This window comes from Nerophis lumbriciformis, linkage group LG06 (genome assembly GCF_033978685.3).
Source record: "Nerophis lumbriciformis linkage group LG06, RoL_Nlum_v2.1, whole genome shotgun sequence".
In the NCBI taxonomy this organism is placed as follows: Eukaryota; Metazoa; Chordata; class Actinopteri; order Syngnathiformes; family Syngnathidae; genus Nerophis; species Nerophis lumbriciformis.
In genome coordinates, this window is record NC_084553.2 from 33,855,586 (window position 1) to 33,880,950 (window position 25,365).

General features: G+C 39.9%; 2 protein-coding genes across 2 annotated transcripts in view; both read right to left on the reverse strand.

Moving 5' to 3' along the window:
* Window positions 1-131: 131 nt before the first annotated feature.
* atmin (ATM interactor) lies at window positions 132-10,607 on the reverse strand. Its single transcript, XM_061964193.2, has 4 exons — window positions 10,289-10,607; window positions 5,872-5,997; window positions 3,706-3,905; window positions 132-3,619 (listed from the first exon to the last, which is right to left on the reverse strand). The coding sequence occupies exons 1-4, from the start codon at window positions 10,565-10,567 to the stop codon at window positions 1,885-1,887; spliced, it is 2,340 nt and encodes a 779-aa protein (XP_061820177.2). The 5' UTR covers window positions 10,568-10,607; the 3' UTR covers window positions 132-1,884.
* A 4,871-nt stretch (window positions 10,608-15,478) lies between these two features.
* Window positions 15,479-25,365, reverse strand: part of cenpn (centromere protein N) — a 20,362-nt gene continuing 10,475 nt past the window's right edge. The window contains exon 10 of the mRNA XM_061964191.2: window positions 15,479-15,811. Coding sequence (XP_061820175.2) covers window positions 15,690-15,811 — 122 coding nt within the window. The 3' untranslated portion in view covers window positions 15,479-15,689. The remainder of the gene's footprint in view (window positions 15,812-25,365) is intronic.

The following is a 25,365-nucleotide window of genomic DNA, read 5'->3' on the forward strand; positions in this document are numbered from 1 at the left end:
GCCACATCTCAAATGTTGTGTATAGCATTACAGTTGAAAACTAGTCTCAGTCATTTATTTTAATGAAGTCTATTCTACTTTTTACAGATTCTACACAAGACCAAACAAAGAGGCATATTAAAAAAACACGATATGTTCCAGCAGTTTATTAAGAACCTCTGGTTAACGTCTTGCCCTTAAATCAAGCAAACATTTGTTTCTACCAACATAAACATTTTGTGCTAGAAAAACCATGCATGATCTTATAACAATTTTACGTTCAAAACCAACAATGTATCTACAGTTGCAATCAGAAGTATGCATTCGCTTACCATTGGCATGGAGGAGTGTCATAATTGTTTGGGGGCCTTAGATACAAACCATTCTTTTCTAGAGTTGATTATACAATGTACATATTCAATTATAAACAATTGGGTGGACAAGTTTGAATTTATTTTGCATTTCCTCTAGTCTACATAGAGGCTCAAATATCTACACTTACCTAAATCTTTGAATTGATATGTGGTGCAAAAAGTTTTAGACTTTAAACTTAATAAGGTCAAGCCATATTCTCTTTACTGATCATGTTTGGAGTCTGTGGACGTATATATTGTATGTCAACAACTCTAAATGTAAAAATACCTGCTTAATGTTTTTCTTCTGCAAGAAACACACGAGAACTCAATTTAAAAAAAAAAAGAATGTTCCAAGAAACACATGACCAACACATGTTGAAATGTTGTGATGCAGAAAAGAAAACAATGTTTTCACATTGTAATGTGTAAACCGTTGTATAGAAACAATATGCGGAATATCATGCAACCACAATAAAAATACAATGCAAAAAGTATTGTGATTATTTTTGTTAAACATAATAGACTAAGAAAAGATAACACTTGTGTTAAGGCACCATCAACTTAATTACTAATATTTTTGCTCCAGAGTAGAACATGACCTGCTTTGGGTGCGTTATCAATTTGAGGTAACTCAGTGCAACACAATCAGCATAAAATGGATTTAGTAATTGTTTTTGACATGCATTAAGTTTTTCACGATGGCAGGTAATACTAATACGCTTCGCAGCAACATGACTTTAAACTCACTGCCAGCATATATACTTACACCAAGCTAATGAATAAGTCATACAGAGACAGCTTAGCATCAGTTACCTACAAAAATGACCACATCAGAGACAGCTTAGCATCAGTTACCTACAAAAATGACCACATCAGAATATCTATTTTCCCTTCACTCAAAAGGTGTGCTACAACTGAAAACATTTACTTTGTACTTGTGCATTTTTGTTGTATATTTTACACTGACTTCCTTGTTCAGTAAGGCTTCATCCAGAAATAGTCTCACTAGTGCAACTCTGTGTTGATGGTATTGTGTGCTTGCCTTTAAATCGGTTAAGTAGCCATTAAGATGCTTGTGCGGACAAATTGAAGACTTTATACACATACTAAATACACACAAAGCAACTGCAGAAGTGTAATCTTAACTTTTTTCATGCATTACATGCATATTTAAATACAGTAGCCTGGATTAACCGCAGATGTAATGTTATGTTTAAGTACACTATGCTTGCAAATACCAAAAACAAAAGGACAAACAAAAAAGTAGCATTTCAGACTACACACATTACACAACATTTATGTGCAAACAAATATGTAATGACTGAGCTGAAACATTCGGCCCATCGAGCTATAAAGTGCAATAAGCAGCCAGGAAACAAACCTAGAAACGCTCTGGGACAATGTGTCCTAAGTGGAATGGTTCAAAGACATGTTTACGGACTTCATTTAACTTAATGGCTAATCCACTATTAGACAGCCTTCGCTCATTCTTATGATAGATAGAGGCAAGTGACCTATAAGAACATCAGGCAGCTCCGTTAGAATAATCTCAGCGGTTGGGTTTCTCAGGGTGCTGAAAGAGAGCAAAAAGCTCTTCACATGTCTGAGTTTCCACAGAGTTGAAATGGCAATCAATGTTCCATGCCAAATCGGCCGACAAGAAGTCATCCATGACCGTTTGCGTTTCATTGCTCGTCAAGAAGAGGTGTCCGAAGACCTCCACTTGGCTGGTCTGTGTCTCTGTGCTGTTTAAAAGCCTTGCCTGTTCCCCCTGAGTGACGGGGGACTGAGCAGGTAGGCAGGGAGCAAATGAAGGCAGATCGGTTTGCGTTTCAGTGTCAGAAGACTCTGTGCTCATTGAAAAGCTTGAATGGCGCAGGATGCTACCAAGGGGCAGGTGACTTCCAGCACTAAGAAGGAAGTTTAGATCAGTCTGAGTTTGAGTGTCAAATAGCTCCAAGTCACTGGTTTGGGTTCGATTTGTTCCCTCACTTTGGTCTATATCATCCATCAGGAAGAAATCAGTCTGGGTCTGGATGTCCAGAGACTCAAGTGGTGTGTCTTCATTCAGTCCTCCCAGGTGGCTCTCCTCTGTCTGTGTTTGAATGTGCACAGAACTCAGAAACTCTTCAAAGTCAAAATCCATGGTACTGTGCTGCTCCTGAACGGGGGTCAAGCTTGAACCGCAAACTGTGGTGGTGTCGGTCAGCACTTGATGGCCAGAGAGAATGTTTTCCAAATCATTTAATAAGGTCATTGTTTGGGTTTGGTTGTCTGCAACGTTGTTTGGGTTCAGTTCGTCTGTCTGAGCCCCAAAACACATGGCTCCTGTTGCCTTTGCATCCTCATATAAACGACTTCCTGCGGCAAGCAGAGGTTCATCTCTGTGCAGCGCTGTCTGAGTGGCGACACTGAGGGAGTCCCCTCCAAAAAGGTCAGAACACATGATGGACTGATCATGAACCTTCTCCTCCAATTGTGGAATAGTGAAGTAGGTCTGGGTCTGCCTGGTTTTATATGGCGGCACAAATGAATAGGAGCAAGTACTTTGGTTTAGGGATTGGCTGTCTGTCTGAGCCCCGATAGTTGATGTGGCTTTGGCTCTGGTGTACAAGGTCTGGGTTTGAACACTGACTGGCAGGAGGATTTGGGCACTCACACTGATGTCCGTCTGGGAGCAGGATGATACAGCAGGCTCGCCCACAGAACACAATCCGATCCCCTCTGCGACCACTGCAGGTATTTTTGCCAGATATGACATGTCTGTTTGAATGTTGGTAGATGTGCTCCTTCCTCGTCCTGAGTCCTGTGTGACCGGACTGCCAAGCCTGACCTGTACCCCTGTGCTGATTGGCCCAAGGCCAGATCGAGAAGTAGGCATACTGTCCTGAAAAACTAAACTCTTAGCATCCACCTGAGGCACTACAGCTCCAGAGGCCTGTGGCAGGAGGTGGAGGGTGCTAACAGAGCCTTGGCTGTTGACCGCTAATACTACTGACCTGAGAGCTCCACTCTCTGTAGAAGGGAGGAGGACAGGCAAGTGAGCCAGCTGCATCACAGGAACACTGACCAAAGCCATATTGGGTTTGGGTAGAAGTGGCTTCTGGAGGATCGTGTTGCCATTGGACATCTGGTTGGCCAAGTCCGAACTTTGAATGATGATGTCAGAAGGTGGTGTATCCTCAGTAACTTCATAAGTGGAAGGCATGATCACAGCATCACTGGTCTTCCCCTTTTCAGAATTTGAGAGTTTCTCCATCTTTCGCCTTTTTACTGGAGGAATTCTAATATGAAAAAAGGTTAAAGGGTTTATAAAGGTAAAGGTTTTTGAATATTGCTAGATAAATTGGTAAATTATTAATATACATGCCTGTGTTCAGTAGGAATCTCATGTCCTGTCCGAAGGATATGTGATAGTAGGGCAGCCCGGCTGGCATACGGACAGCCACACGTACACTGGTAAGTCTTCCCACAGTCCTCAATGTGTCTCTTGAGGTCCCACTCAGTGCTGTAGCCATTGCTGCACTTGGAGCACTTGTGTTTCTTCTCTGCATGCATCTTCATAAAATGCTGAAAAATGTAATTAAAGTAGGTTAATAATGACAAATAAAAAGAAAATTAACTAAAAAAATTAACTCTTTATTAGATTGGCAGTTGCCTCAGTTTGAAGAAAAATAATACATGCATGTACATTAGCCAATATCTATGAATATTATGTCATTTGAACACATTTCGAGCTACCACTAACAACTGAATCATGCATGCATTTAGGCTCCGTCTATGTGGAAAAATGTGTTTTGCTGCCAGTTAAAAAAACACACATCCAAACCGTGTTGTATTATTGAGTCACATTAAGACGGGAAAATGTCACCAGGTGAAAATAATGTAACACCATGCCTTGCCATTACTGAGACCCTAATATGTTCCAACTCGGCAGATAGGCAGCTGGTAACCACACGATGCCTTGCCATTACTGAGACCCTAATATGTTTCCAACTCGGCAGATAGGCAGCTGGTAACCACTGCCACCGGGTATAGTTAAAGTTACAGTACCCATGATTGTCACATACACACTCGGTGTGGCGAAATTATTCTCTGCATTTGACCCATCACCCTTGAGATCAGATAGTGGAGATATGACAGGTGACTTCTCGACTACTAAAACTCGCCTCATTCATCAGCTTTCTTCGAATCCCCTTGGAGTGGTCAAACAACGCATAATTGTGCTTTGGGTAGGTCTAATCATGTTTTTTTAATAATTTTGACAAGCTACTGCTGTCAGATCAGAGCTAGCCAGCGGTGTAACGCTTAATGTGTTAAATTACGATGCATAATTTTTGTGTTGGTGTTTTAATATTGAGGTGAAACATTCGAAATAGTATTTTTGTCATGCTCTCATGTTTGATAGACAAATATATTCTGAGACACAAGACAGCCTCAGAGGGGACAGGCGAATGGGCAAATACATAGGGGGATATTGCAGATATTTGTGTGTATATAGATTACTCTATTTAGTCTTTCATTGCGATTTCAATGTCAAAAATTTTAATAACCATTCAATTTGGAATTTTTATGAGTGAAGGAAGGCATGGTACTTTTATCAACATATTGTCTTGCCACACATTGGAGAAATTTGCAATAATATACTTTCAAAAATATTTGGATTTATGTGTACAACACCCATGTTTGCTTATACCGTCTTTGGCCGCCTGCCGTAGCTTCATTGCCGTCCACCCGTTTCAAACTACGGGTAAGTTGACCGGCCTCGTACTGCTGTCACAAACCAGTTTCTTCAGCCATTTTACACTATCACAATTATGATTTTGAAAATACTGTATAGTAGTACTGTACAGTAATACAACGCAAGTGGTGAATGTTATTAGCACACTGATTGCATCAACTGCAACGCATACAAACTTGTGGTTTCCTGTCACAAACCTTAGATTGGCCAGCAGTCCAAGGACTGGGGGAAGAGTTAAAAATAAACCTCAGCCCCTTGCAGTTGGGTTATTGCAGTAATTAAAACCTCAAGGTCAATTTGATGTTGAATAATTGTTCAGCACTACAGTATTTTTGCAGTAGTATACAATTGCCAAGGAGACAAAGTACCTGTCCTTCTGGTAGTACTAGCTTGACAATGTAATATTTAAAATAACATGACGTGTTTATGATTGTGTAAGCACCTGTGTTGCACATTCTAGTTGGTCGATGACAAGGTTTTGTTGCCATAGACCTAATAGCAGTAACTACAGCACAAACACAGCTTTGTTGTTCACCATTGCCTGCTCTGTTACTCTCTTTTGTATGATCACGACAGCGTGATGGCGCAGCGATGTCATGGTTATCAAAAAGTAGTAGTTTTCTTGTCCACCCAGCAACAACAAGGCAGCGTTATGTCTGGAGTTTTCAAAAACTATTGTTTCACACCAAACAGAATGCCATTTCCATTTGGATATGCAAGGCTGTACAATACTTCACTGTTCCCACCTAAAAAATGTACAGTGTGGCCAGGACCTTAGATTTGGTGAAAGCTTACTTGTTTCACCAGGGAGAATTGGGAGAAGGGTCTTCCTGGCCCTCTCGGACAGCCCTCTATGGGGCAGCAGTATAGCTTTTTGCAGGTCTTCATGTCCTTTCTGACAGTGGGGTTGACAATACCATCCTGAGGGAGACAGAACAAAAAAAGATGCATTTACCTTTTAGTGTGTTTCTTGCATCAGACCAACTACCGGTAATAGTACAGTGTTAAGAATTAACAGGTGACACCAGTATTGCCCTTATTTTTTTTTTTTTTAAGTCAGAGGAAGGGCAAACATTAACGAATGATCAACGTTTTATTCATGAGAGAAGTACAATACTTTTGTATTGGACTAACAGACAAGCCTTCAGGCGGTAAAACATTATTACTGCTGCAGCCAAGGTGTGGCCAAGGTCACCTCCACCTACCCAAACATCAGAGGAAGCAGAGAGGCTAAAAACTCTGATCATTAAGAAGTCAAATACATGATCATTTAACAAATATAATGAATGCAATGCATTGCTTCAAAGATAATATGGTTGTAGGCTCAAGCATGAGTCATGTTAATTAAGTTATCTATTGCAAGGACGACTGGATATATTGTTGTTGTGCAAACATAAAGGGGAATGTTCAAATGGTTCTTATCAAAACACATTCTCTCTGTTGGACCCCAATGAATAATAGTGGATGCATGCAGAGTGAGTAATTGAAGCAGTGCTCTATCATCCTGTCGACCAGAGTACATAATTACTACATCTGACAGAAGAACTGCCAAATCACTGTAGATTATAAATAACAGGCTTGATCCATGTCCCAATTCTGCATACTGCTTGAGTTTTTTTATGCAGCTACACACTGGTACAAATGTGATCCTCGTGCTGTCCAAGCCTAAAATTCCTGACACTGACACAAGTCTTTCAACCACACTGGCATTAGAGCTGGAACAGATTCTGTGTAAATGGGAGTGACATAATGCTGGGGCAAGAGTGTGAAGTGTAACAGTCTCCGGACCGGTTGAAGGCAATTGTCATTGTCGAACAAGTAGCTTATACGACACACCAAATGCAGGTGTGGACACTGTCACACATTTAACTAGCAGGTATGTGAGCTCTATTTAAGAAAAGAAAATTGAGACAAAAAGAGGAACATTTTTAACAGCATGAAGTGCTGCCACGCAAACCCAGATATACAGTTTTGAAAATCAAGACTACATTTCCTGCAATTGGGTGCATTCTATCTAGAATGGGACCATTCTATTCTATTCTATTTCTACACTATACCTTTATTCTCATCTACCAACCTCTTTTGGCTGTTTTTTTCCACTTGCATGTCCCATGTAATGTACTGTAGAATTTTGAGGGGTTTTAGTAGATAATTTACTAACATTATTATCATTGAAAATGATCAAATTCCATAACATGCATTCAAATAACTTTTACCATTTGGCAACTCTATCCTGTAGCCATGCCCTCTTGGGTAATATACTTCGTGTTGTGCCCTATGTTTACAATCTCTAAAAAAATGTATACCTTCTTACTGGCTGCTAATAAATACTCTTGACTATAACTGGTTCGGAACTAACAGTGTTCAGATTGTAAATATCCAAATATTATCAGCAAAGTGGACAGACGTCAACGTGGTGGCTCAGAGAATGAATGGAGGCGACAAGTAAGCTAGTTAGATGGTTAAGCTAACGAGCAAGCTTGTTTCGGTGCTCCTAACCTAATTCAATGTGGCGTTTAGGCAAGAAGAACGAGTACCTGCGGCTGAGGCAAACGTTCAACAAATTTTGTTCAAATCGTATTTTAACTTATTTCTTCAAAAAAAACATGCAAGTGATATTTTGACACAAAAATGCATGTTTAAAAATGCGGATTTTTGCATTTTCCTAAAGATTTTACATGCCTGATCTAGAAAAAGCACTCGAAGAGCGGAGACCTCTGCCAGGCCTTGCCTCTCAAAAGTAAAAAAAGTCCTGAAGGCAGACAGTAATCTGGATCACCTCCGAAAATATAATAACTTGTTCCTTGAACCATTTCCTGAAAGTTTAATCAAAACTTAAAGGCCTACTGAAATGCAATTTTCTTATTCAAACGGGGATAGCAGGTCCATTCTATGTGTCATACTTGATCATTTTGCGATATTGCCATATTTTTGCTGAAAGGATTTAGTAGAGAACATCGACGATAAAGTTCGCAACTTTTGGTCACTGATAAAAAAAGCCTTGCCTATACCGGAAGTAGCAGACGGGTAGCATGACGTCACAGGTTGTGGAGCTCCTCACATCTGCACATTGTTTACAATCATGGCCACCAGCAGCGAGAGCGATTCGGACCGAGAAAGCGACGATTTCCCCATTAATTTGAGCGAGGATGAAAGATTTGTGGATGAAGAAAGTGAGAGTGAAGGACTAGAGGGCAGTGGGAGCGATTCAGATAGGGAAGATGCTGTGAGAGGCGGGTGGGACCTGATATTCAGCTGGGAATGACTAAAACAGTAAATAAACACAAGACATATATATACTCTATTAGCCACAACACAACCAGGCTTATATTTAATATGCCACAAATTAATCCCGCATACCAAACACCTCCCCCCTCCCGTCCATATAACCCGCCAATACAACTCAAACACCTGCACAACACACTCAATCCCACAGCACCGTTCACCTCCCCAAAGTTCATCCAGCACATATATTTCCCTAAAGTCCCCAAAGTTACGTACGTGACATGCACAGCGGCACGCACGTACGGGCAAGCGATCAAATGTTTGGAAGCAGCAGCTGCATGCGTACTCACGGTACCTCGTCTGCATATCCAACTCAAAGTCCTCCTGGTAAGAGTCTCTGTTGTTCCAGTTCTCCACAGGCCAATGGTAAAGTTTGACTGTGATCTTCCGGGAATGTAAACAATGAAACACTGGCTGTGTTTGTGTTGTTGCTGCAGTCGGCCGCAATACACCGCTTCCCACCTACAGTTTTCTTCTTTGCGGTCTCCATTGTTCATTGAACAAATTGCAAAAGATTCACCAACACAGATGTCCAGAATATTGTGGAATTTTGCGATGAAAACAGACGACTTAATAGCTGGCCACCATGCTGTCCCAAAATGTCCTCTACAATCCGTGACGTCACGCGCTGACGTCATCATACCGAGACGTTTTCAACAGGATATTTCGCGCGAAATTTAAAATTGCACTTTAGTAAGCTAACCCGTTGGTTTGTGTTGGCATGTGTTGCAATGTTAAGATTTCATCATTGATATATAAACTATCAGACTGCGTGGTCGGTAGTAGTGGGTTTCAGTAGGCCTTTAACGATAACTTTTTGACCTATCTATAATAGAATGAAATAAATTAAACAAACCCTCCTGTCTGTCATCCACTCTGTTTCTGTGGGTGGAGGCGGGGCCACTAACACAGAAGATGAGGCTTGTAACTAGTAGATGTGTAGTGAAACCTGCCCTTTTTTTTATAAAGCCGTCCGAGTGAAGTGGTGGGTGAAAACACAGGGGCGAGCTCTTCTAACAAGGGGGTATCAAGTTGATGAAGCTGTGGCGCAGTTGGGAAAGTGGTCGTGTCAGCAACCTGAGGAATCCTGGTTCATTCCCCAGCTTCTACCAACCTAGTCATCCGTTGTGTCCTTGAGCAAGACACTCTACCCTTGCTCCTGATGGGTCGTGGTTAGGGCCTTGCATGGCAGCTCCCGCCATCAGTGTGTAAATGTGTGTGAATGAGTGAATATGGAAATAGTGTCAAGGCGCTTTGAGTACCTTGAAGGTAGAAAAGCCCATACAAGTATTTACCATTTACATTATGTAATCAAAAACATGTGATTTCACAAAAGGTGCTTCTTGAGAGGGAGAGTATTGTTAGTCATAAACCGAACATCATTTAATCATGTAAAAAACACAAACAAAACACTGAATGGCCTTTGCATTACAATTACCATTCAGCCTGTTTAAACAAAAGTGCTCATTGCCAAAGCTTGCTGTAGAAGAGACAACCTTTGCGTGCAAAAGGCCCTCTCTCATTCATGGTGGACAAACATGCATTACTCCCACGAAAAGCCTGCTTGCCGCTTTTACCGCCTCCACAGTAAACGTTGGATAACAGCTTTGGAATGAAAACCACGAGTGGATTTAGACAATAGCAAAGCAAGGCAAAAAACATTTTCAGCCAAATCCTTACTTTCTTTAAGAGACATACACGTTAGCCTCCTAGCTAAATCACGTTTCGTCATTTAACTAAATAAACGTACCTTTGCAACGTTTGTCAAAACAACCGCACGTCATTTTCTTTACTACCAATATATTTAACCCGTTTTAATAAATAAATACTGATGACGTACGTTTTTTAATAGTGCAACGTAAACCGAATTCCCAGCTCAGTGAGCTAGGCTAGCACGCATGTGTTCCAGAACATTCTAGTGTTTTACCTTTACTCTGTGCGACTTGACAAGATGCATGTTCAATGCAGGTGTGTTGGGAAGGATCTTTCCACATCCTTTGACCGTGCAGAGGATGTTTGTTCTCACTTCTTTGGTCAGCTCCACTATGGACGGTTTAATTATCTCCCGAGACTGCGACACAGCTTCTTGGGGACCACGGGGAATGTCTTCGGGTACGTTATCACCGGGCACCGCCTTGTCTGTAGCCGAAGAGGCAGCCATGTTTGTATGTTGACAGTCACTTGCAGTGGTCAGTCCTGTAACCATGCTCCGACTGAATGGGCTGTCGCATTAATGTCCCATTGCTTTGATTGACATCCGGTCCGTCCAATAGGAGCACAGGAGGCGTGAAAAACATTGCGACACCCGACAGAAGCAACCATATTTTCGATTTTCAAAATAAAAGCATGAACTAAAACAACGTAGGCGTGGAACGTTTTTTTTTGTACATGTAAACCTACATAACGATTTTTTTAAAAGAACATTATCACATGTTCTTTAAATTTTTTTTATATATATATCACATGTGGGCAGCACGGTGGCATAGGAGTTAGTGCATGTGCCTCACAATACGAAGGTCCTGAGTAGTCCTGGGTTCAATCCCGGGCTCGGGATCTTTCTGTGTGGAGTTTGCATGTTCTCCCCGTGACTGCGTGGGTTCCCTCCGGGTACTCCGGCTTCCTCCCACCTCCAAAAACATGCACCTGGGGATAGGTTGATTGGCAATACTAAATTGGCCCTAGTGTGTGAATGTGAGTGTGAATGTTGTCTGTCTATCTGTGTTGGCCCTGTGATGAGGTGGCGACTTGTCCAGGGTGTAATAAGCCTTCCGCCCGAATGCAGCTGAGATAGGCTCCAGCACCCCCCCGAGACCTCAAAAGGGACAAGCAGTAGAAAATGGATGTATGGATTATCACATGTCAAATCATATTTACAAACAATTTAACTCAGAGAAGTTAAATCTAAAAAAAACAAGTATTTACTGTGTGATTGTGAAAGATCTTAATTGCTGCGTTGCATATGACGTCCCATCCGTTTTTCTTTGCGGCTTGATTCACGTGATGGTCAAGCAGCTTGAGCGTAGCATTAAAACAAGTGAGAGTGAGTGTAGAGTTTGAGCAGAAATTGCGGTATTGCTGTTTTGTTCTTGGGTGTTTCAATCGTTCAAATAGAGAGATAGGAAAGAGTCCCGAAAGAAGTGGTTCATAAAGGTAATAGTGTCAAGAAAAAAACGAAAGTGCGTCAAAGGAAGGAGGCTCTAAAAAATATAACGTTCATCCTGTGAAATACAATCGGAGCATGCTCGTGTCTGCAGCGATCACTTTGTAAAATGTTTGTTTGAACATTTAATTTGTTTAAGAAACTTTCTGTGATGCAATCGAGTTTGTTCTCTACTATATTTGTAGTGTTTGAGAGCAGAACTAAATGTGAAGAAAGGACAAAAGATTGCACTCGTTTGTGTTCTTTTGTGGTTCGTATAACTATGAAGACCTGGTTGTGCAAAAAAAACTAACGTCATGTTAAGTCTTATTAATACATTATAATTGTTGGTCCAATTCACCTTATTTTTGTTGTCGATTTTCATAACAGAAACTAAAAGCTTTGTTATTGTTTCGCAAAGAAAAGCCAAGTGCTTTATTCAACATGGATGACCACATTATAGCATCTTTGGTGACATTTGTAAGCATCAAGAAGATGTTTTCAATGGTATCAATAAACCAAATGAATGAATCTTTCGTAGGCTCAACAGCATATACTGAATCTTGATATTGCTGGCAAACATTGCTGAACAACAGGGACATCAATAGCTAAATGATGAGACAAAATATGAACAACTTCACACCATAAAAATAACTGCAAACATGAATAGTAGATGAGACTAATATTAGTAGCAGGTAATCAACTGAAAACAAACATCCCTTTTCTCATTCTCTCGATCAAAGCAGCATGGCACTTGTTATGTCAATCAAATACGGTAGTTAGCGATGCAAGAATAAGTCATTTGTCTTTTACCAATTAATGGTTAATTTTTGGACCCATCCATCCAACCATTTTCTATCGCTTGTCCCTCTCAGGGCCGCGGTGGGTGCTGGAGCCTATCCCAGCTGCAATTGGGCGGAAGGCGGTGTACACCCTGGCCAAGTCACCCTGATCCTGAGCCATATGATGTGCCTCCAATCTTTTCTTCTCTAAATAGCATGTGTGTCAAATGGATTAAGGTCGTAGCGAACAGTAACGTCTTGGTGATGATAAATGGTTTAAATATTTAAAAAATTACCCACTCCATCGCATTTTAAATATATTTGTTTTGGATTGTTTTTATTGCCTCTAAACCTTTAAGAATAGAGCCAGATCCCAGCTGTATGGATTGCAGTCATTTGACCTAGAGGCACATCCAGGTACTTTCGGGTTTCAGGCGATGGTCTAGAGCGGGGGTCAGCAACCTTCTGCATACAAAGAGCCATTTGAGCCTGTTTTCACCAAATATAACCCATCAAGAGCCGCAAACTCTGTTTGATTCCTAAAATGCCAATAACACCACTTATAGTTTCGTAACACTTATACTATAGAATTTATGAAATCAAACACTTAACAAACAACGACTCACATTTTAATTTGAAGCAACTCACCAAATTTTGAACAATAGAAAAAATATACTGGTCCTTCCCTTATTAATGAATTTTAAAAAAATCAACTCGCTCCAATATTCTGAAGGAATACAACTGCGGCATATTTAATTTGACTAAAAAGGGGAAACAACAACCTTGTTATCAGTGAAAGCAAAATAATCTGTCCATGAAGCATTAAATGTTCTATTTTCATCAAAAATGTTTCTCTTTTTTGATCCATTCATTGCTAGCTTACTCGGGGTTGACCGCTAAAAACAATACAATTGCTTGGCAGCAAGAGATGACGCATAGGGGCTGTGACGTACATTTCGATCAACAATATATTAAAATGTTTTATTTTCATATGACAAGATCTCAGAACTCTCCAAAAGAAAAACTGTTAAGATCAAATAAAACCAACTTAATAAAATAAAATAAATTAAGTAGCCATTATTTGTTGAGGGAGCCACGGCGGCTCCAGGGCCACAGGTTGCAGACCCCTAGTCTCGTGACTACAGTCCTATTAGGTAACTGTTTATTTACCTGAATCAGAGCAGATTCAGGTGTATTTTGAAAGAATTGGAAGGCTAATACAAAAGCGATCGTGAAAAAAAATATCACTCTTAAGAAAAATAATTTTTTGAAAATATTTAAACCTTTTATCATCACAAAAGAGGTTACTGCTTGCTACAACCTTACTTAATTTGACACTCACAGTATTTAGAGAAGAAAAGATTGGAGGTATATTATGTATTTACATCTGGGTGGCCCAGAAATTCAACATGAATCCGTAAAAGACAAAGTTGGACTTATCGTAGATGATTGACATAACAAATGCCGTGCAACTGTGATCGTGACACTAATGAAAACATTGGATGTTTGTTTAAAGTTGATTTCCTGCTACAAATATCATCATGTAATTCATGTCTGCAGTTGTTTTTATGGAGTGAAGTTCATATTTTTTCTCATTATTTATCTGCATATGTCCCTGTGGTTCGGCAATGTTTGCTAGCGATATCAAGATTCAGTATATGCTGTTGAGCCTATGAGTTATTCATCTAGATTTTTAATACTATTAAGCATGGTTTCTTGATGGTAACGATTAGAACCAAATACGCTATAATGTGGTCATCCGTGTCGAATAAAGCACTTTGCTTTTCTGCGCAACAACAAGCTTTTAGTTTCTGTTTTGAAAATCGAGAAAGAAAATACAGTGGATTTGAACATTGTATCCATCCATTTTATACTGCTTGTCCCTCTCGGGAAGGTGCTAGAGCCTATCTCAGCTGCACTCAGACGGAAGGCAAGGTACACCCTAACCCAGTCGCCACCTCATCACAGGGCCAACACAGATAGACAGACAACATTCACACTCACATTCATTCACACACTAGGGCCAATTTAGTGTTGCCCTTCAACCTATCCCCAGGTGCATGTCTTTAGAGGTGGGTGGATGCCGGAGTGCCCGGAGGGAACCCACGCAGTCATGGGGAGAACATGCATAACCCCACACAGAAAGACCCTGAGCCCGGGAATCTAAACCATGACCTTTCTATTGTGAGGCACAAGCACTAACAACTGCCCCACTGTGCTGCCCTGGATTGGAACAATAATTAAAATATTTATTAAAAGCGTCCCCGAAAGCGACAAGCAGTAGAAAATGGATGGATGGAAGGACTTAAAATGGTGTTAGTTTATTTGCACAACCAGGTTTTCGTAGTTATATTTAGGCATAGCAACCACGAAAGAACACCAACTAATGCAATATCTTGTCCTTTCTTTACATTTAGTTCTGCTCTGAATTACTACTAGTATAGTACAGAATAAACTCAATTGCATCACAGAAAGTTTCTGAAACAAATCAAATGTTCAAACAAACATTTTACAAAGTCATCACTGCAGACACAAGCGGTCCGATTGCATTCTACAAGCTGATGAAAATGATGTTTTTAAGAACCATTTCCTTCGACACTTGTTTTTCCCTGACGTTATTACCTTTTATAAACCACTTCTTTCTATGAAAGCTCTTTCCTATCTCTCGATTTGATCGACTGGAACACCTAAGAACAGAACAGCAAATAAGTATTTTCTGCTCAAACTCAACACTCATTCTCACTTGTTTTAATACTACACTCAAGCTGCTTGACCATCATGTGAATTAAGCCATGAAGACGAAAAACAGATATGACATCATATACAACCTAGCTATAGCAAGAAGGATGTACAGTTTAAACCACATGCAGAATTGACTGATTCCAACACAAAAATTGCATGTATGAATTTATGCTTGCAATTTTTGTGTTGGAATCAGTCAATTCTGCATGTGGTTTAAACTGTACATCCTTCTTGCTATAGCTAGGTTGTATATGATGTCATATCTGTTTTTGAGATATGTTTTTGAGTGCCCCTGTTAGAAAGCTATTTTGTAGTTATCCGTCACTGACTAATACAGTATTTAATTCCTATACATATTTGGAGACGATGTACAATAATGTCGGTAACGTCAGTAGCGTGAATCAGATACAGACTTCAAGAGCAGAAATAATCTCAAATTTGTGTTGCACTCAAATTGGATATAAATGGTGTTTAATCTAGAGAACATAATTAAAAAAAGTGCACCAATAAAATAATATATACACAACGTGAATCATAGCATATCAAGATTGTAAAATATTATAAACCATTACAGCGGTTGAGTTTTAAAAGATACCAATCGAGGTGGGCATGGTGGAAGTAAAAGAAAAAAAAAATCACTGTGATAGTCAAGTTCTTGGAACAGGTTAGTTGGGAGGTTGGTTGGGTTGTGAAGAGGGTCCCGGGACGTTGTCTGTGATGACAAAATAATTTCTTCTTTTTCGAGGAATGGACGAGAGCAGAAGTGTAACAGGGGTTGAAGCGATTCCTGTAAGGCATTAAAATAAAGAGGTCATAAAATATATTTTTGTTCAAATTTAAACATTTGTACCACTAGCACATACATTCACATTTTTTGAGTGGAATTGGGGTAAATTAAAGGACAGCTTTAGGTACGAGCAACTTGAAACGAAATGTTAGCAAGTAGGTAATCCATCCATCCATTTTTCTACCGCTTATTCCCTTCTGGGTCACAGCGCTGGAACAAAACCTGAAGGGCAGCTTTTCTACCACATGTGCGCCCCCTTGTGGTTTACATGGATCCTTGACCTAATAAAAAACCGGTAATCAAAATATACATTTAACACAAGTTTTTGTAGTGTAGATAATATGTATTGTATATGTTTTGACATTAATTTAGCTCCAAAGTCACATTTTAAAACCCCTTAATGAGTATGTCTGAACTGTTCACTCTGGGAGCTGTCTTTATAGATGCAAAATAACTCCTACATGTTCCGCCATAAACACACACACGCACATATACATATATATACATATATATATATATATATATATATATATATATATATACACACACATATATATACACACATATATATACATATACATATGTATACATATACATATGTATATATATATATATATATATATATACATATGTATATATATATATATATATATATATATATATATATATATATACATATATACCAGCGACGTGCAGTCACTAGAGGCAGGTGAGGCGGGGCCTCACCTGCCATCATGGAAAGAAAAAAAATGTAAAAAGAAAAAAATATATATTAAATTGTTAAATGTATCCAGTGATTATACTATAAAGTTATTTTCCATTTAACTTCACCAGTTTTAGATTATTTTTATTCAAAATCGCTGAATTTTCACATTTGCCGTTCAAATACTGAGAAGAGACGGTGCGGTGAACAGCAGCCAGTCGAGGCACGTCACTCAGTGCCTCAACATGGACGGACTCGGCTAACTGCTGGTCTGCTGTGCAGTGAGACCGTATTGCTATATGAACTATATTATACATTTCCATAGTTTAGTTAGCTGAGGTATATAATGTACAGTGTATTTTGTCAACAACTGTATGTGTGCTGAGCGATCATAAAACGGCTGCAAAAGACGCACTGGCTGAGGCTCGCCTCCTGCACCCCCGCCGTAGAATGCACAGCAACCCCTGACGGGAGTGTTATATCAACTAAAGCCCACACTTAAACTTTCCACGTGCAAGATTGAATCTATTTAAAAAAGTTATTTCATAAGAAGCCAAAAAGTGCAAAAACAATAATGTTGGTGTTGGAGGAGTTGTGAATGACTGCAGGGCCACAACATTAGGTACGCCTGCAGACTGCAGGTGTATCTAATTCACAACTCCTCCAACACGAACATTATTGTTTTTGCACTTTTTGGCTTCTTATTAAATAACTTTTGTAACCTATTTTTATGGGCTTTCCTCTTTGTGATGTCAAGTTCCTGTTATGCGCTGTTATACAGTATATGCCTTGAGCTCTTATTTTGAAGGCGCCAAGAGCGGAATTTTGACACGTTGGAGTGGAGCGGAAGTTTTTGAAAGAAGGTAAATAAAGTGGTCCTTGTGTAAACTGGAGCCTCAGTGTTTGTTATTTTGTAGTTTCATACAGTATAGGCGACATTTATAAACCCTCGGTTACACTTTTTTTTAAATAGATTCAATCTTGCACGTGGAAAGTTGAAGTGAGGGCTTTAGTTGATATAACACTCCCACCAGGGGGTTCATTAATCAGCACAACAGCGGCGCATTTCTAAGTTAAGGTAAGACCATAATAACGTTTTTTTTATTAAATGTGCTTTTTTGTGTGCTACAGTTTGTATGTGTAAAGTTAAAGTTAAGTTAAAGTACCAATGATTGTAACACACACACTAGGTGTGGTGAAATTTGTCCTCTGCATTTGACCCATCCCCTTGATCACCCCCTGGGAGGTGAGGGGAGCAGTGGGCAGCAGCGGCGCCGCACCCGGGAATCATTTTTGGTGATTTAACCCCCAATTCCAACCCTTGATGCTGAGTGCCAAGCAGGGAAGAATGCTGGTATGAGCTTTTAAACATAACCCGTTAACTGCTGCCAATCAAATGGTGAATAAGATACTCTTTAGGGTTCATATGTTTGTAAATCTGACTGTGATGAAGTCAGTGCCTCACCAGCCATCAAACTCACCGCACGTCACTGATATATACACACACACACACACACACACACACACACATATATATATACATACATATATACAAACCCCGTTTCCATATGAGTTGGGAAATTGTGTTAGATGTAAATATAAACGGAATACAATGATTTGCAAATCATTTTCAACCTATATTCAATTGAATGCACTACAAAGACAAGATATTTGATGTTCAAACTCATAAACTTTATTTTTTTTGGCAAATAATAATTAACTTAGAATTTCATGGCTGCAACACGTGCCAAAGTAGTTGGGAAAGGGCATGTTCGCCACTGTGTTACATCACCTTTTCTTTGAACAACACTCAATAAACGATTGGGAACTGAGGAAACTAATTGTTGAAGCTTTGAAAGTGGAATTCTTTCCCATTCTTGTTTTATGTAGAGCTTCAGTCGTTCAACAGTCCGGGGTCACCGCTGTCGTATTTTACGCTTCATAATGCGCCACACATTTTCGATGGGAGACAGGTCTGGACTGCAGACGGACCAGGAAAGTACCCGCACTCTTTTTTTTACGAAGCCACGCTGTTGTAACACGTGCTGAATGTGGCTTGGCATTGTCTTGCTGAAATAAGCAGGTGCGTCCATGAAAAAGACCGCGCTTAGATGGCAACATATGTTGTTCCAAAACCTGTATGTACCTTTCAGCATTAATGGTGCCTTCACAGATGTGTAAGTTACCCATGCCTTGGGCACTAATGCACCCCCATACCATCACAAATGCTGGCTTTTGAACTTTGCGTCGATAACAGTCTGGATGGTTCGCTTCCCCTTTGGTCCGGATGACACGATGTCGAATATTTCCAAAAACAATTTGAAATGTGGACTCGTCAGACAACAGAACACTTTTCCACTTTGCATGAGTCCATCTTAGATGATCTCGGGCCCAGAGAAGGATGTTGTTGATAAATGGCTTTCGCTTTGCATAGTAGAGCTTTAACTTGCACTTACAGATGTAGCAACACATTGTATATAGTGACAGTGGTTTTCTTAAGTGTTCCTGAGCCCATGTGGTGATATCCTTTAGAGATTGATGTCGGTTTTTGATATAGTATCGTCTGAGGGATCGAAGGTCACGGTCATCAATGTTGGTTTCCGGCCTTGCCGCTTACGTGGAGTGATTTCTCCAGATTTTCTGAACCTTTTGATGATATTATGGACCGTAGATGTTGAAATCCCTAAATTTCTTGCAATTGCACTTTGACAAACGTTGTTCTTAAACTGTTTGACTATTTGCTCACGCACTTGTGGACAAAGGGGTGTACCTCGCCCCATCCTTTATTGTGAAAGACTGAGCATTTTTTGGGAAGCTGTTTTTATACCCAATCATGGCACCCACCTGTTCCCAATTAGCCTGCACACCTGTGGGATGTTCTAAATAAGTGTTTGATGAGCATTCCTCAACTTTATCAGTATTTATTGCCACCTTTCCCAACTGCTTTGTCACGTGTTGCTGGCATCAAATTCTAAAGTTAATTATTTGCCAAAAAAAAAAAGTTTATCAGTTTGAACATCAAATATGTTGTCTTTGTAGCATATTCAATTGAATATGGGTTGAAAATGATTTGCAAATCATTGTATTCCGTTTATATTTACATCTAACACAATTTCCCAACTCATATGGAAACAGGGTTTGTATATTTAAATACATACATACATATACGTATATATATATATATGCATATATATATATATATATATATATATGCATATATATATATATATGCATATACAGTACATATATACATATATATATATGCATATACATATATATGCATATACATATATATTCATATACACATATATACAAATATATATGTATATGCATGTATATATATATATATATGCATATACATATATATGTATATATGCATATACATATATATTTATATACATATATATACAAATATATATGTATATGCATGTATATATATGCATATACATATATATGTATATATATACATACATACATATATATGTATATACATATATGTATATATACACATATATATATGTACATGCATATACATATATGTATATACATATATACATACATATATATATACACATATATATATGTACATGCATATACATATATGTATATACATATATATATACATACATATATATATATATATAATATATATATATGTATATACATATATATGTATATGCATATATATACATGCATATATATACATACATATATATGTATATGCATTTATATATATATATATATATATATACACACATACATATACATATACACACACACATATACATATATATATATATATATATATATATATATATATATATATATATATATATATACATACACACGCTTTTTGCAGATGATGTGGTCCTGATGGCTTCATCTGGCCAGGATCTTCAGCTCTCACTGGATCGGTTCGCAGCAGAGTGTGAAGCGACTGGGATGGGAATCAGCACCTCCAAGTCCGAGTCCATGCTTCTCGCCTAGAAAAGGTTGGGGAGGAGATCTTGCCCCAAGTGGAGGAGTTCAAATACCTCGGAGTCTTGTTCACAAGTGAGGGAAGAGTGGATCGTGAGGTCGACAGGCGGATCGATGCGGCGTCTTCAGTAATGTGGACGCTGTATCGATCCATTGTGGTGAAGAAGGAGCTGAGCCGGAAGGCAAAGCTCTCAATTTACCGGTCGATCTACGTTCCCATCCTCACCTATGGTCATGAGCTTTGGGTTATGACCAAAAGGACAGGATTACGGGTACAACCGGCCGAAATGAGCATCCTCCGCCGGGTGGCGGGGAGGAGAGCCTGTAGTGTAATGCCAGCAGCTAAAAGCAACTGCGCGGGAACGCATACTCGAATATCACGATATAGTCATTTTCTATATCGCACAGAGACAAACCCGCGATATATATACACATACATATATATATATATATATATATATATATATATATATATATATATATATATATTATATATATTATATATATATATATATACATACATACATACATACATACATATATACATACATACATATATACATACATACATACATACTGTCGGAGGCAGATATTTACATATATCCGAATTTAAGTTGTACTTTGTCCGTTTCTTTGTCATATTTGAAAACAGCTCGTCTTTTCCACTTCTTCTCTTGATGCTCTGTCAGCAAGCAAACTCTGTGTGTTAACCTTGAGTTCTTTGGAATGTACTATGGCTAGGGAGACGTTGTGCTTTTGTTATGGCTAGGGAGGTGAAAGGGAAGAGAGGTTTTTGGCGTTGGGAAGGGAGACCATTTTGGGTGTGCGGGATAGAAGGTTCTAGGGTTAGACTGGTCTCAATCTAAAATGTATATTGTCAAAGCTTTGAGAATATATACAACAAAATACCTATTCTGTCTCTGGTGGTTTTTCAACTCAGCTTTAAGTGTCGGAAAGAACTTGGGAGCGAATTGTGACTTGAATTCCCTGGGAGGAACAACTGGTCCAAACGCAACAAATTGGGGGCCCGTCCGGGCGACACGCTGAGAATTGGACACCTCTTGCACTCTTCTGGACAGATTCAATTGTTGGCCACCTTGGACACCCCGGCTGTAGGCTACGAGGAGCTAGCAGCTGCACAACAGCTGAGCTAAAACGACACATTACATTTAAGCATATAAAAAAAAAAAATTATAGTTGCTTATTACATACACACAGTCACCATGACAGAAGTCTGATAGAAAGTATTCAGTAACAAACGTGTCCACATCATTTGACTTTCTACAACATGAGCTTGACTTAATTTGTTATTGTGGCCACCAGGCGTGGTGAAATTTCAAATTACTATTGCGAAAAGCATCCGCCATAAGGTTAGTGTTTCTCTAGTATTTGTGTCGATATAAATATAGGCATATTTTGAAGCTTTCACCATATTGAATAAGTTACATAAAATGTAGGATTTAGTTGAGGTTGAGTTATTTCTGATTTCGCTAAGGGGTCCCCTACCCTAATACCACCCTCCAGTGGTCCACAGACTGAAATGACTTTCATTGACCTCAAACATGACCTGTCCTCCGCCCCTGCTCTTGCTGTACTTGACTATTAGCTGACCTTTTTCTTAGATGTTTCTGAAAGTGATAGTATTACTGACAGTCTCTTTTTCAGAAACAGAAGGGGGAGGAGGTGAGGGTGGATTCAGACTTTTGGATTCAAACTCCGTACAACAAAATAGCTTTAACAATATTCCTGTGGGGAAGAAGTTATAACTAAATTGTTGTAAGTTTGTAAATTTAACTTGAAAATAACGATTTTGCACATCGATAGTAGTTTAGTAAATCAATTTGGAATATGGAGGAGGTGAGGGTGAACCGTGTATAGTTTTTGACTTCATTGATATGATCAATCCGGTGAAAGGGAAAAGATACTTGCTGACTTGTGTTGACAATCACAGAGGTTGGCCGGAAGCAACCCCAACCTCAAAAGAGGATGCAAAATCAGTAATTAAATGGCTTGTGAATTACCTAATTCCCCGACATGGTTTCCCCAAAAAGATTAGGTCAGACAAAACACCCATTTTAAAATTACTCACTTAGCCTTGGTCGAAAATGCTCTTGGACTAGAACACAGGTTCGGTTTGGGGGTACCATCTTCAGTCCCAAGGTAAGGTTGAAAGGATGAACCAGAACATCAAAAACGAATTGGCTAAAATCTGTGCACAGACCAAATTGAATTGGATTGACATGTTGCAATTAGCGTTAATGATCATTCGAATGTCCGTGAATAAAACTGTTTTACCGCCCTTTGAGTTTTTCACCCTATGAACTGCATACAGGTCAGCCCCTTCCCAGGATCAACACCCCCCTGGAAGAAGGAATCAGCGTAAAACCAAAATGGTATTTTACACAAAATGCAGAATTTGTGTGTCAGTTCTTCTGTACAGATTCGAGGAAGACAGCCCTCCACTCCAGATTCCCTTCCGTCCACTGAGAGGGTCAAGATCAAGGTCATCAAACGCAAGTGTACGGAGCCCAGGTGGAATGGTCCCTTCAAGGTCGTGGTACGGACGTCCCACGCCCTTCGACTAGCTGGTACAGGGGACACCTGGTACCACCTCTACCTCCGCACTCCCGCGGAGGAGCCTGCCACGGAAGGGGCCCAAAAGACGACGCTGAGAGACACCTCTCTCCGTTGAGCTGCCGTCTACCGACGTGTAGATCTTCCAGATTTTCTACCTACAATACTCTGATCAACTTCAATATTGTATACCATTGATTGTGAGACCAGTCTATATGCTAGATGTTTCTTAGTTTTTCTTGCTTGCTTTCAGCATACTATTTGTGTCGTTACATTAAGTGAAAAGTTTGATGTTTATCCCTGTCTCGTTACCTGAATTACCCTGATTTTGATTTCTGAAAGGCAGGATGTTATACCCAGTAGGATTCCCTGACGGACTGGTGTTTGGGCTTGCTCTACTGACCTTGTGTCTCAATTCTTCCTTCCCGACGACAGTGACTGACAAGTGTCTTAGAACGTACGGCGGACTTAAAATAGACTTGGTCAAGGGGGACAGCAAGACTTACTTTTCTGACCTGTGTAGTGTGATTAAGTGCGAGGGGAAAATTAGTTCTTACCGTGCTAGTAACCTCCATCTTTGTTACGACTCAAACCTGAACTATTGGTGTCGGATGCGGACAACATACTCTGGTAAGTGGTGCCCCTTATGGAAGCAGGTAACCCACTACACAGGGCCCTTAGACTACCATGACCCTTAATATGCCAACATACCTCCACAATTCAAAGTTATTCTGAGAGGGATGACCTTTCAGAGGAACTTTGATCGGTCCCAGAACCCCCTTTCCCCTACAATTGCCAGAACAGGTGTTATACCTAGTCCCTTTTATGTTGTTTTGGGGGTTGACCAGACAGGTACAGACCCTAAAGGAATTATTAAAATTAATGTCCTTGAGAGGGCGTTAACTACCTCTGCCCCCTTGAAGACCTGGTAGCTTTGACCTTAGGAGCAGGTGCAGGCAACCTGTGGCTTAGGTGGACATCCCTTTCCCCACACGTACCCCGCCCCTTTTGAGTTGACTGACACTAATGGCTCAAACTGTCTTATCTCCTTGTTTTCTGAACCCACACCGCCAGGTTGTGATTTGTTGGTTAGTGTGCACCCTCCTGTTGACAATTTCACCCGACTTCTTCCCTTTGTGGCCTAAAAGCTGAAATACACGTGTTTTCAATTTACAGGACCCCCTTCATCCCCCTACAAATTGGGTGACATTACATCCTCCTGGTGCACCACCCTGATAGATGGCTCAAGGATAGGCCCTTGGGCACGAGCTGACTTATTCTGGTATTGTGGGGAGCACAGATTGTACATTAGAATCCCGACGTCAGCCGTTGGGCTTTGTGCTATGGTTAGACTGGTGACCCCAGTCACAATAGAGGGTACCAAATTAACACCCCTTGGAACTCCTGTTTCAGCGGCCTCTCTAACTTCCCGCAGAGGACGCCATGTTTTATCTCGGAGGAGTGTAACGGGCTCCTTTGATTTGATGAGAAACCCTGAGGGTGTTTACTTTGATGCAATTGGACAACCAAGGAGGGTCCCACCACAACATAAATTGTGGTTTGAATCCTGTGCAAGTTTCGAGAACCTTCCTATAATTGGTGCTATTTTCCCTGTGACTGCTACTAAAAATGTAGAACGCATTAACTATGTTTTTTATAATCTGTTGAGACTGACCAACCTGACTCGTGATGCTGTTGAGGGGCTTTCTGAACAACCTGGGTTTGCTATGTCACTGAAGGGGGTCAGGCAAAGTGGTGACTTTCGAGAAATGCTAGTTTCCTTCCCTGACAGTGACGACATTGACATATATTCCATCCGTTTATCTCCCATGTAACTATTCTTTTAATTTTTACTAGCTTGCTCAAAGAGGGGCGTATTTTAGAAGTGTTGTACTAGTGATAAAGATCTTTTTAGAAGATCTGAAGGGGGAATTGTCGGAGGCAGATATTTACATATATCCGAATTTAAGTTGTACTTCGTCCGTTTCTTTGTCATATTTGAAAACAGCTCGTCTTTTCCACTTCTCTTGATGCTCTGTCAGCAAGCAAACTCTGTGTGTTAACCTTGAGTTCTTTGGAATGTATTATGGCTAGGGAGACGTTGTGCTTTTGTTATGGCTAGGGAGGTGGAAGGGAAGAGAGGTTTTTGGCGTTGGGAAGGGAGACCATTTTGGGTGTGCGGGATAGAAGGTTCTAGGGTTAGACTGGTCTCAATCTAAAATGTATATTGTCAAAGCTTTGAGAATATATACAACAAAATACCTATTCTGTCTCTGGTGGTTTTTCAACTCAGCTTTAA